Raw genomic sequence first — 13382 nt, forward strand, 5'->3', positions numbered from 1 at the left:
TTTGTTTGTTTTGTCCTTAACATTTGTTCTGTGGTGAGCTGATTGATTGGTTGTAGTTCCGGTAAAATATCACTGCTTATATTAGCCATTAGTTCAATTATAAAGGGTTTAATCAGTATTTAAATAGGAATAACCTCGAAATAGTGAGAGGTTTCATTTAGCCTGAATTTTTATCTTCAGCTGTGATTCCGAACACACAGCTCTGGGCGCGCTGATGTCGCAGCACAGTCTCATGGAGGTGTTACCAGTCTCGCCGCCGCTGAGCTTGTCGTAACTGTCTAAGCTGTCCATGTAGCCCAGGAGCTGTTCAACTGATCTTTAATCCCCTTCAGCTTTCTCTCTCTTTATCTTTCCCCCGTTTCCCTTCTCCACTTGTTTGTCGTGTCCATGCAACATGTGCGCTTTCCTATCGCCAGCTCTCTGCTGTCGCTTTCTCCTTCCTCGGATGAGCTGCTGCATGTAAAAGTGAAAGGAAATGATGAATACCTCCATACCTCAGCCACCATATCCACTTTCTAAAACAGTGCGTCAGGCCTAGGGTATCGGATTACCTTGGACAAATTATAAATTGAATAGATGGAATCACTGGTCTTGATATAATGCAGTGAGCAGAGGAGAAGAAGAGAGGATTATGATTATGGTTTAGTATCTTAGCCTTTCACATCATATTGATCAGGATGCATGAAGAGAGTCTGCTCAGTGTCTCCTCTCCGTGAGACGCCTCATAGATACATGTCGTCGCTCATTTCCCTCCTGCGTCTCTGCCCCTTCTTTAATCATACCCCTCTTTCTCTCTCCTCAGATGAATACAAGATGAAAGGAGTGGAGGAGGTGAAGTACATGAGGGGAGAGGAAAACCGAGTGAATGCACGCAACCAGGAGAACCTGGTGAGAGACACACACACACACGCACACACAAACAGGCACTGACAACCTGTCATTCACATCCAGACGCAGACCTTTTTTCTGACAGTTCATCAACTCAAGCGAACAGGCTCATGTCTGTGTCCAAAGGCTTCTTCCGTCAGTATCCCCAGCCTCCACACACACTTATCGTCTCTTGCACAAGCGCAAATGCACACAAACACACAAGGAGTAGCCACACACGCAGGTAGAGGCGGCGTGTTGGTGTGTGTGGAATGTGTGGAGTGACAGTGGTGAGGTCATTTTGTGATAACAGCTTTGCCGATAACACGGCTGTACAATCCTCCCGGCGTAATAACGTGAATAATTAAAGAGCTCAGGCCCATTCACCCTCCGAAACAAATGAAGTGACTGCAAGGTGTGGTGGTGTGAAGTGAGAGCTGGGTTGTTTGCTCAGTAAATCAGGTCTTTCAGCCCGGCCTCCTGGCAAAGTAGTAAAACAATAACCAGAGTACCTTTTTACATCTTGATTAACAAAACAGAAGCAGTGCCACTCGGCCGCAAATGATATAACCAGAGCTCAGAAAATAGCCTTCTATCAAACAGACAGCTTGAATTGGGTTATTAGCGTAGATGTCACAGCAGAGGTTTCTGTCCTCTGTTGTTGAAATGGTTGTTGCCTCGGGCGAGTGGGAGGGTTTGATGACGCGTCTAACGCGCGGCAAACGCAAAAAAGAAAACAAAACAAATATCTCCCAGTGAAATAGCAGTGTCACAGTCGTAGAAGACACGGATGAAGATGTCAAGAGCGTTTCTGCTGATGACCTGATCTCTGCAGTGGAGTTAATACGTCTGCCTTCTGCACCCAGCTGCTCCACCTCTCGCCTGACTAAAAACCTAGCCTGACCTAAAAGTCAACTTTCCAGATTTACCCGCAGGCTCCTGTGGTCAGGGCAGAATGTGTTTCTTCACACCTGACTCTACTGTGGGTGTTTTCTTTCAAACAGGATCTCCTGCTCAGTGGCTGGTGAAAGATGCCGCTGACAGTATTTGCCGATTGATCGCTGCAAATGTTTTACTGTGGCAGGAAACAACACAAAGCCTGCAGCAATCGAACTAATTGTTTTCCGCTTGTCTTTGGAACCTCCTCCACTGCCTCACTTGGTTGGAGAGCTAACAGGGGAGCCCACGGATCGCACGGTACAAAGTGGACAAACAGCCTTTCCTATCTTCGTTACTTTGCTGTAAACGGTGAAGAACCCACAATACGTCCACAAGCTGCTTCTCGGACGCGTTGGTGTCATGATTGTTCGCTCAGGGCGGCTCTGCTCGCTAGTTTCCTCCATTTTCATAACAAAACAGCCAACTTTACCGACAGCGCAAGAATGATCTGCTGGATCATGAGATAAACTACTTCAGACGGTCTGATGCGCTTCTCGACTGTATATTTTGAAATAGAAGGAGTCCATAGAGTCCCAATCAGACTTTTTCCCCCCACGTTCTAATGGATGCTGGAGTTTTGAATAGAAAGTGACAGCCCAACAGCAGCATAACATGGAAAGTGTGCGAGGTGACCAGCCTTCATGTTTTATTAGACCTGAATACATTATATCTGTGTCTCGTGGCTGTAGTGCAGTGCCAGCTGGGCGAGGAGGTAATTTGATAATGCAGGCTCGAACGTGGCGCTCGGTGGTGTGGCTGTTCGCTGATATGAGCGGTTTGTTTTTTAACTGCTTTATCAGCTGATAATGGAAACTTGTGTGTGTTTCAGGAGAAGAGTAATGTACAGTGCAGGGGCAAGCAGCAGAAAGAGCTCGCTGGAGCAAACACCAAGTCGAGGTAAGTGGCCCTCAGCTGCCGGCACACTGTCACTGTCGGGAGGAAATGTATGTAAAATATCTGATCTATGGGGGATTCTGATGACTTAAGCATCCCAGTGGTGGTCACAGCGTTGACAAATCATATCTATAATAAACCAACAGCAACATTCATGGTGGTTTCTATATCTATCTTCCTATAAGAAATCTGTGGTTGAACTCATCTTATTAACTTGAATGTCCATAATGTTTTTATGTCCATTAAGATGCAACTTAAATCAGTTAATATTACCTGTGAAATAAATAATATTTTGTTTTACTGTCTCTTGGCCAAATCCAGACTGTGTGCTGATCACCAGTTTTGCAGAATGGACCCCACTGCACATATTAATACAGTATATAATATATATATATATATATATATATATATATATATATATATATATATATATATGTACGTGCTTGGTACCTGGTGGGTGCTCAGTATTTAACCTCAGGAGGAAGGATTGGGTTAATTCTTTATTAAATAATCATTTAAATTCCTCCTCAGCCTCACAGCCATGGATTTCTCACACTGCAGGCAGGATTGTGTGTACGTGTGTGTTTTCACTGTGTGTGGGGGGTGTAATGGAAAATTCTCATGATGTATTTCTTGCCTCCCTTCTCCTCCTCCTCCTTTTCTCCAACATCCAACTTCCGCTCTCAACCTCCCCGTCGCCCCTCTCTGTCTCTCTTTCTCTCTGTCGCTCTCAGTATTCACACGTCAGAGAGCCAGCAGGAATTCTTCAGGTTGCTGGATGAGAAGATTGAGAAGGTGAAAAGGGTGTGTGGGGGGTTGTCAATAATATGTGTTTTCATGCACTTAAGGCTTTTTTTTGGGGGGGGTCTTAAGATTTAAAGAGACAGGCTCTACAACAACAACAATATCCACGAGTCTGCATTGTCACTCTGCTTTTGATCTCAACACTTTGCCCTACATGTGTGAGGGAGGGAGGGGTGGGGGGTGTGTGTGTCGCTGAACTAAATACTGTTTGTCAGCCAGTTGAATTACTCATTACAGTGAGTAAAGCCGGTTTCAGCTTTTGGATATTTACATATCTATGATCCATGTAATCTTTCAGTGCTGCCTTTAAAATGGCCTGTGTTGTTAGTGCAGTGGGGGGTGACAATCCAGTTCCTTTTACTTGAGTGAATGCAGAAATATCTACATTATACAATATCTAGTCTAGCAAAAAAAAGTCCTGCATCCAAAATCTGATTTAAACCTGCTACAAGAAGCTGTTAACTAGTTATGAATCGGTTTCATTTTAATATCGCTGCCTCTTTAATATCGCTGCCAAACAGACAATCGGGGAGAAGATTGGCTTTTTGATGAGTGTATGAACGATACTAAAACAAAATTGCAATCTTGTCATATTATACAGCAACAAAAAGATACATTACATCATTGCACTGAATCGTGCACTCAGCTGTGTCTTTTTGTCACTTCCTCTAAAACAAAAGCAGCCACTGGCCAGACCGAGGCTTTAACGTCAGAGGAGGCGATTAAAACACTACCGCTTTTGTCCACAGAGGCGCTAAAAGCAACATAAATGAAAAGTCCCTTGTAGGAGCTTTAAAGGTTCAGTGTGTAGAATTAAGTGACATCTAGTGTTAAAGTTACATATTGCCGCTGAATACCTCTCACCTCACCTTCCGCTTCCAAACAAGAGAACCTGTGGTAGCCTTCGGTTGTCAGAAAAACTCAAAAAGGTTTTTAGTTTGTCCAGTTTTTACTGTAAAAAAAAATGGTGGCCTCCTTAGAGAGGAACCACTCCAGATGTAAATGTAAAGTATTTAAACATGTTGCATCTATGGCAGTTCTGTCCGTCCGTGACGGAGACCAAAAACAGATGGACATAACATGACTTTTTGACATCTACCTCATAAGGTCATACAAAGTATTTGCACGTTGTGTTTGCACCTCTGCCCAAAAATGTGGCCTACACAGGTTCAATTAAAACTAGTTAAATCAAAAATCATCAGTAAAAGATACATTAAACTGTCTAATACATTTATAGAAATGAAATGTGCAATGTTTTCATAAAAATCTAGTGACATTTGAAAGGGATATAAAAGTACCTTAAAGTAAAGTGTCATTTAAGTACCTCGGCATACTTAGGCTCCCTTATTTGCACACTCCTCCACTGGTTTTTATTGTGTCGCCGTTACAGCCAGCATTATAAAACCGTATTTGTAGAGCGAGGAGTTGACATGCTGTTAGATGAACTCTGGACGGGAGAGGAAAACAGTGGAGTCAACTCCTCATTCCTGTCTATGTTCTGTGCCAGTTCCTGCAAATAAACACGGGTTTGTTTAAACGTGATGGGAGTAACAGGTGCACGGGGGGGTTGTCTACAGTTCAGAGAGTCATTTAAAGTAGGTTATTACTGAACATACTTAACTGGAACAAATTGGATTTTAAAAAAGAATTCTGCACATCTCATATTCTCTCTTCTTCCTCTCTCTGCAGGGGCGAGACTACTGTTCGGAGCAGGAGGAGGAGGAAGATGGGACATAGCACAGAGGCCCCCAGAATTCACCCCCACAGAGAGCCACACTGTGTGTATGCGAGTGAGAGAGAGCGTGTGTGTGTGTGTGTATAAATGCATACGTGTGTCCATGAGAGTAAGAGAGATTTGAATCAGTGTTTTAACAGTAGGATTGATTGTGTGATGGTTTGAAGATATGGCAAAGATAGTATTTTAAGTGGGGGATACGTGAAAGAATGAAAGAAAGAGAGAGAGAATGGGATGAAGAGAACTTTCTTCAGAGACTTCAACCCTCCTCTCTTAGCACCTTGTCACTTCAGGCCCCTGAGCGGAGAGATGGAGGTGGCAGTGCGATGAAGGGACAGACAGAGGTAGACGGATGGTCACACATGGTTCTGAACAGAGAGGACAAACTGACTTATTCCCTCCAGCAGGACGACAGCTCCTCGGCCCTACTTCTGTCCCTCTGTGTCTGTCCTTCTTGATCCCGAATATTTAACCCCTGCATTTTGGACAAAGGAACTCACAAATATGGAGACCAAGTGAGGACAAGTTGACTTGGTGTGAAGTACTGAGAGACACACAAGAGGAGAAGATGCTGAAAGGGGCTACGTAAATTCACCAGGACCCTCACTGGACTTTTCGACCTGCCGACCTACAGCCAGGCCGGCCACCGGGGACAGAGAGCGCGGGGGAGGGAGGGTGAAGGAAGGAGGAGAAGAAAAAGGGGTACATTTTGGATATTTTAATAAAAGCGAGTAGGGAGAAAGCTGGTGATTTAGAAACTCTATACTCCTTCTGCCTTCTGAAGTCAAGGACCTTTTTTTAATTTTTTATTCTGTGCCACAGCAACTCATTCAGTTATTTTTCCCGTTTTCTTTTTTTGTGTGTCTTCTGGCTTCCTTCGTAGTGTATCGTTATCCACTATCTTCCTCACCACCACATCATGCAGACTGAGGCTGCATCATTCAGAGAATCAGTCTGAACCCAATCCGCCCTCATTTGTTTTACCATTACACAGCAGATCTTAACTGACGTGCACACGCACCATGGAGTCTTTTTTTTGTACATTTGTTAACACTCTCTCCGTCACAACCACACAAATACACACACACAGTGTTGTATCCCTTTCATTTCACCAGAATACAGTCATGTGCAGGTATTCTTAAAAACTCTATCTGCTTCATTTCAGTGTTCACACACACACACACACACACACACACACACACACACACACACACACACACACACACACACACACACACTTGGTCCCTGATACAGCGAACCGGGCGAGCTTGAGGTGAGGATGCGTGGTTGCCCTGGAGACACAGACCGGATCACGTTTTTTTATTTTTATTGATGTATCATCATCATGGATACTTCCTGTTGTATTATTTTGAATACTTTTTTTCTATTAAAAATAAAAACAGAAGCTCTTAAGGTTGATGTCCTCTTTGTGCGTGTGCGCGTGCCTGTGAGGGAGAGAGAGCTGAGGAATCGTGTACCGTCATGCCGGCAGTGGACTGAGGAGTGTGAACTCAGTCCATTTCTCTGTGGTCATGATGCCTGAGGCCATTTAGTCACAGCAGATTCACTTAGAGCAGTGAGACTGTGTTCTGCCACCTGCTGGTACAATGTCAGCCTGAACTGACTGAAATTATAGCACGTTGTTTCAACAAACGAAATCAAAATTGGCAAACAAATGTCAATATATGTGGATTGTAAAAGATTCATTCACAAAGGTAAACTAAGCCCTTTTTGGGAGATGGATATCTCCAGGATATCGTGTCAAAATAATACAAATTTGGACCAGTAACTGTCGAGTCAAGTATCTTTCAAACTCAGCGGCTCAGGGGTGTTTTAAATGAGGAAAAGAGATTTATAACTTTCAAAGAACACAATAACCGATATCACTGATTCTATACTTATGCCTCTTCTGTTTGTATATTAACCATCGTCCCAAAAAATGTCTAACCCCCAAAAATCTCAATATAGTTGAATCTACAGTGAATAGCAAGGTCAGTGGTGCTGCTGCCTCCAAGTGGCTTAAACCTCCGTTAGTGCAGGTTTGAAATAATAGACAAAGAAATGCTAAACAAATATATGGTTAATAAATTATGTGGGCTGTTGTAAATTATAATCATATTAAACACATCTCCTTTGATCAATGAGTTTGTCAATATCTTATCAGACATCAGGTATTATTGTGTAGTTAATATGTCATTGGGATAATTATGGATGTTGTTCTAACAATGACTGATTGAGTTACAAGGAGGATCACACCATGGTCCGACTCTCTCAGTATATTGTTGATCTTTTATCGGCGTACAACACTGTTCACTCTTTTAAATCCTCTGTTAGGGGTCTTTTAGCTGTTCCAGATTCTCGGCTAAAGACGAAGGGGGGACAAAGCTTTGGAAATACCAGCTCTGAGCCTCTGGAGCACCTTGCCTGAGGAAATGCAGCAGGCTGAGTCAGTAGATTCCTTTGAATCAAAGCTGAAAACTTACTTTATCGTATCCAATCCCTGATTTGAACTAATTCTACTTTTTAGGGCCCGAGCACTGACGGGCACTGAGAGACAGTGAGGCCCTATTGAAATTATAAGGATTATTATTATTCAGGCAAATGAATTGTCTTTTTGAGGGCTTTAACAAATTCTTACCAAAATGTGGTGAAAATTTACTTTATTTACTTTTCTTTTTTTTCTTTTTTTTTTACCCTCTGCGCATAAGTGGACTGCGCAGGATTCATTAAATTTTACTCAATTTTATTTAATTAAATAAATTTAGTTTTTTCAATTTACATAGTGTAAAATATTGTGCAATAAATAGATAGGATGAATTCCTGCCAATTTCAGGGGTTCAGTATCTTGCCAAGGGCACTTCGGCACACAGATGTAGAGGAGTGGGGATTGAACCCCGAACCTTCTTGTTGGAGAACGATCTCTCTACCCACCGCCGATTGTTGGATGGTAGTTATTATTTTAATCTGTGGCCATGCTTCAGATTATGTCACAACTGTAGTGTTTATATATTTCTTTGTTTATTCTTTCATGACTAACCTTTTATCTGTTTTATGGATATTTTTTAATGCATAGGGTAAGGGTCGGCTTTTGTGTCTTTTATATTTATAAAGCTCTATTATTATAATAACATAATGTTTGGTGTATATAAGTGTGAATGGTTAAGCTGATCAACACATTATGAAAGAAAAGTTCAGTAGCCTGGCTGTTTCTTCATTAGCTATGCTCAGCAGTCTCTAATTCACACACACACACACACACACACACACACACACACACACACACACACACACACACACACACACACACACACACACACACACACACACACACACACACACACACACACACACACACACACACACTCCTTCATTGCCTAATGTGAGTCACTCGCGGGGGCATATAAGGTCACTATCAGCAGCCACTGTGCACATCAGCAGCCTTAAAGGGTCCCTGTGCAAGGGCTCGCTGCAAGGCCCTCCCACACAGACATATGTGTGTGTTGGAGGCAGACGGCTGGAGAGAGAGGTGGGCACAGTAAGAGCGAGAAATTAAGACGAGGGAGATTGAGAAGTGAGAATGTGGGAGGGAGGGAGGGAGAGAGCGATGTTGCCCGTTAACCTCAGGCAGCAATATGGGCAAGAAAATGTTCTTTCCACCCTGGTGTAAGTACCAATAAAGAGAGGCCACTCCTCCCTGCTTTGTGCGTGTGTGTGTGTTTTACAGTTTGTGTATGTGTGTGTAAGTGAAAAAGAGCTCAGTAATGTGAGAGTACGTGTACTTGGCTGTAGTGTTATTCCCGTCCCAATTGTTACTTAAATCAGGGCCAAATTCCCATTTGACTGAAAATGTTGGTTAATGGTGTTTCTACATAAGGCATTACTTATGCAGAAACACCGTTTGCAGCCTCTGAAACATTAATGCCGAGGGCTACGTTGTTGTTTAATATCAATGTAAACATTATTAAACCCACCTCAGCTCACGAGTGAGGCCAGGTCCCTGTGGTTTTAATTTCCCCTTGGCAGATTTGTTTATATTTTGATCATGATCCAGGTGTTAATACATTTTTTGTAACATTTACACAAGTTATTTATTTTCTGACTTTCTTAGGATGATTGTATTTTTACATATTACTGTGGCATAATCATTTTATAAGGTACAACAGAGCTCTGGATTCCAGACCGAAGTATTTAGTGGTACTTTTGGCTGCATCATGGCAGAAATGTGCATGTGTGCATCCATGTGAGTAAGCGTGCGTGTGTGTGTGTGGCTGTGGCTGTGGCTGAGGCTGTTTGTGTGTGTGTTTGTGTGCGCGTGCGTGCATGCTCATGATTTGCCCACAAAAAGAGTAGGAGTCAACTCCAGGTCACCTCTGAGAGGCAGAATGATGGATCCCTGCCTGGATGCCCAGCAGGCCCTTGCTCAGTGTCTCAACTCTATCCAGCAGTTCCTGGCTGCCTATAACACACTTTTGGGGAGTCTCCCTCCACAAACCCTAAACACATTCTTTTAGAAATGTGACAGCACCAGACTCATGACCGACTTGCTCTCCGTCAGTCTGGAAAAGTCTACATTTCCCATCCATCGAGTACATACATTACCTATATTCCTGTGTCTCGTGTGCCTCAGTCTGCCCTCTCTCCTCCCCATCCATTTGTATGTAAAGCCTCTCCCTGCAGAGCCCGACTCTGGATTACCTTGTTGCAAAGCTCACATGAGGAGGAGGCGAAGGCTTGAGGAAGTTGGAATTAGATGCATTTGCATTCATGCCGCACACCCACAAGAAGTGACCTACTTAAATCCCAGGGAGCTAATTGTTCAGCGTAAACACACTATGTTTTATCCATGAACCATTATGCAACCGTCTGGACCAATCTTCTCAGTGTCCACAAGCACAACATGTGACAGTTCAGCTTTATCACTGAAGTGACCAGCACAGTAGGTTGAGTGGGAAATGATAACCATAGAGCCTGGTTGCCTTTTGGTTTGACCCTCGTATTATATGTTACTGCAGTCTGCCAAAGTCCCATTAGCCGAGCAAGCAGCCAGTACCTGGAGCAGGACTGGTGACCTGAGCTCAGTGGACCTGATGAGACAGTGCAGAAGGAACAGGAGATGATCAGCATGAAGCCAATTCCCAAAACTCAACCACCTGACAAGAGGACGAGCAGTTTCCCATCACTCTGTCTGAAGTGGATTTTCCTCACAAACCAGACTGTGCATGGGATTTTGGGAAAAGAGGGAGAGAGACCTTCAAGGATAAGACAAGAGCACCATCTGCTGGCTCATCTGCTTTTCTCTTCTTAATATTATATCTTTGTGATTCAAATTAGTTGTGAAGACCAATTATTAATTTAATGCACCTACACACACACACACACACACATGTTTGTATTTCTATCTTAGTGGAAACAGTAATTGGTATAATGCATTCCCAATCCTAGCCTCTTACCTTAGCCTTGAATAAGCTACTGCCGCGAGGCCCACTTCTTGCCTGTCAAAAGGACGAGGGCCAGTGTTTTATATCTGCAAGCGAATGGCATCGTGGGACATCCTAATGGCTCATCCTCTTAAGTTAGGATAGGTAACAATATAATGTACATCTTTTATCTCTGTTGACTATTAATAATAGTAGTAATTCTGATAATAATGCTGATAACAAAATAGGGTAATAAAAATTATAATAAGACTAATTTATTAATGCCATTAACAGTTTACATTGGCAATCAAAATGGGGGGGATTCAAGGTACAGGATCATTATGTGCTGGGAAATTACAACTTAAAAGCTTTAGTCGTCTCGTAGGAGTTTCTTCTGTTTGCCGAACGCTAGCAGCTGGATCTGAATAGAAAGACAAATGAACGGATATTTATCTGATAACAGACAGAACAGGTCCTCCTGAGGCTTGAGCTGAAGAGAAGCAAGTTAAGGTTTCTCACCTTAAGTTCCTCACTGACTCTCTTGAGGGAGTCTATCTCCCCTGTGAGCCTCTCGTTCTCCCACGCTTGCCTTTCGTTTGCGTTCCTTTCAATCTCATCACATTTAGCTTTCTGTTGTTCCAGCTCCCCCCGGAGGTCTTGTATCTCATTCTCCAGATCAGAAATCTGCATGAAATGAGAGAATGAGAGACATTTGTATGTAAGTTTCCTGCCACCATTCTTTACACCTAACAGAAAAAACTGTCTATAATTGTAATCCACGCCTTTAGCTGACTGGTAAATTAAATCTCTCGATTGACATTGCAGTATTTTAGGTTTTGGGTCATAGTTTTGGTAAACCTGACAAATAACAAACAACTCAATGCCATTACCCTTTTCGCCATGTCAACCTTGCCCTGTTCAGCCTGCAGGAATTTCCTCATGCCAGAAGCCACACCGCTTTCATACAGTGTCTCGTAGGCAGCCAACGTCATTTGAATCTCATTTCTAATCTGCAGCAGCAGCAAACCCCTCTCAGAACATGTGATGGTCACCTGTCGAATGAGCTCATCTGGGAAAAATTGATAATAAGAGTTAATACACAAAGAGTAAATATATCTTATGCATCTCAACTCTAGCTTTATATTATGTCCTGAAACTATTTATGCATCTTCCACTATTTTTCGACCTTCTGTCTACCTAAGCACTGGGAATAGAGCTCCCTGCGGTAGGGGCAGATGCCTCTTTCCTTGGCCTGCCTCTGCTTCAGCTTTGTGTCCAGGAGCTGCTGGAGGCGCATAACATCTAGTCTTGAAGCAGGTGCACTGGAGATGTTTTGCTTCTTCATGAATTCCCTGTAATAGCAGAAGTTCAGATAAATAGCACAGTGGATTAAATCTGCTGAGAGATGTACTGTGGATAAGACACAAGGTTACACTTCATTATCAGAGTGTCCATTATTTGTTTTGCATTCCAAGACGGCACTGTTTAAATATATAACAAGAACAAAAATCAAACTGATGGAAAAAGCTATACCTGGGAGGAGCGATTTCATTCAGGATATCCACCGTTGTCTTCCCAGTGTCCACAGTGTGGGGGGTTTTGGGTTGAGGAGGTTGTGGATCCCGGTTGAAGTTCACAGTCTGCTGAAAAGCATAGTATTACATGTGTTATATTGAATGTAGTTAGACTTTGAATACAAATAGCTGATATCTTTTTTTATATCTTTATTTTTTCCCTCTATGTATTTTCTTCATAGCTCACTCATACATCCACAACCAGCTTCAATCCCACTTGGGCAAAACTGTTCTGTCAGTGACAGACCAGTTCCACAGTCAAGCTTTAACATGTTAAAGACAGTTGACCAGTCTTACACATGTTGTCAGGTTGATGTTGCCACGCAGACAAAGAAGTAACAGCTGCAATATCAGTGCTAGCACAAAGTGCACATAGTGAGTGTGATTTTTTTTTTTAAAGGAAAATACAGCAAAAATCTTCACCTCTCAGCTTCATCCACTAATGATCTTTAGTTCCCACATGTTTTACATATTACAGGTTTCCAAGACAGTTTCCATGTATTTCAGTTAATTCTGGAATTTAGGTTCACTATCAACTTCCATTAAATTTCAACTTTAACTTTCGTAGTTTTGATTCGGCTGTTTGCTAAACTCACCAAATGATGACTGGACAAGTCATCACGTTTGCTAAGATTCTTCCCTGTCTTCATCTTGCACAACTTTCGTGTTATTTCTGTATTTCCCAAATTTTTATTCTGGCTGAAAAGGCACTGTGAATGCTTCTTCTTCTTCTTTGATCTGTTTATTGATGGTTGGTATCAAACATTATCATACAAAACCGCGGTCTTATCCTTTTATCCTTTGATATTCATACCCATATACCCTTATACCATTATACCCTTATACCCTTATACCATTATACCCTTATACCCTTATATCCTTATATCCTTATATCCCTATATCCTTATATCCTTAATCTAATTGTGTTTATTATCTTTGTGTTTTAGGAGAAGCATGGAGCGGAAGAACTGAGCTTGTAAATAGTGTTTACCATTAGAATAGGGAGTATGCTTCATTATCTGAGGGAGACATGGTTAGACATGAATGTAATATGGCCTAGAATAGATAACTCAGATTTTTGCTCTAACAAAGTAGGTTGCTATGGGTTGGTTTCGAGGTTGCCACTAGACCGAATGAAGAAGAAGCTATCAG

The 13382-nt window shown here is 42.3% G+C and overlaps 2 protein-coding genes across 2 annotated transcripts in view; one reads left to right on the forward strand and one right to left on the reverse strand.

The window, feature by feature from the left end:
- zgc:92140 (uncharacterized protein LOC447854 homolog) overlaps positions 1 to 6652 on the forward strand; it is a 28150-nt gene extending 21498 nt beyond the window's left edge. The window contains exons 3-6 of the mRNA XM_053430230.1: positions 803 to 888; positions 2636 to 2703; positions 3435 to 3495; positions 5194 to 6652. Of these exons, the coding sequence (XP_053286205.1) occupies positions 803 to 888; positions 2636 to 2703; positions 3435 to 3495; positions 5194 to 5241 (263 nt within the window). The 3' untranslated portion in view covers positions 5242 to 6652. The remainder of the gene's footprint in view (positions 1 to 802; positions 889 to 2635; positions 2704 to 3434; positions 3496 to 5193) is intronic.
- Positions 6653 to 11026: 4374 nt separating this feature from the next.
- Positions 11027 to 12880, reverse strand: LOC128448152 (axonemal dynein light intermediate polypeptide 1-like). Its single transcript, XM_053430717.1, has 6 exons — positions 12827 to 12880; positions 12190 to 12299; positions 11854 to 12008; positions 11547 to 11725; positions 11122 to 11340; positions 11027 to 11077 (listed from the first exon to the last, which is right to left on the reverse strand). Exons 1-6 carry the CDS (start codon positions 12878 to 12880, stop codon positions 11027 to 11029), a joined length of 768 nt encoding a protein of 255 aa, XP_053286692.1.
- Positions 12881 to 13382: the final 502 nt, after the last annotated feature.

Source organism: Pleuronectes platessa, chromosome 9 (assembly GCF_947347685.1).
Source record: "Pleuronectes platessa chromosome 9, fPlePla1.1, whole genome shotgun sequence".
Lineage (NCBI taxonomy): Eukaryota > Metazoa > Chordata > Actinopteri > Pleuronectiformes > Pleuronectidae > Pleuronectes > Pleuronectes platessa.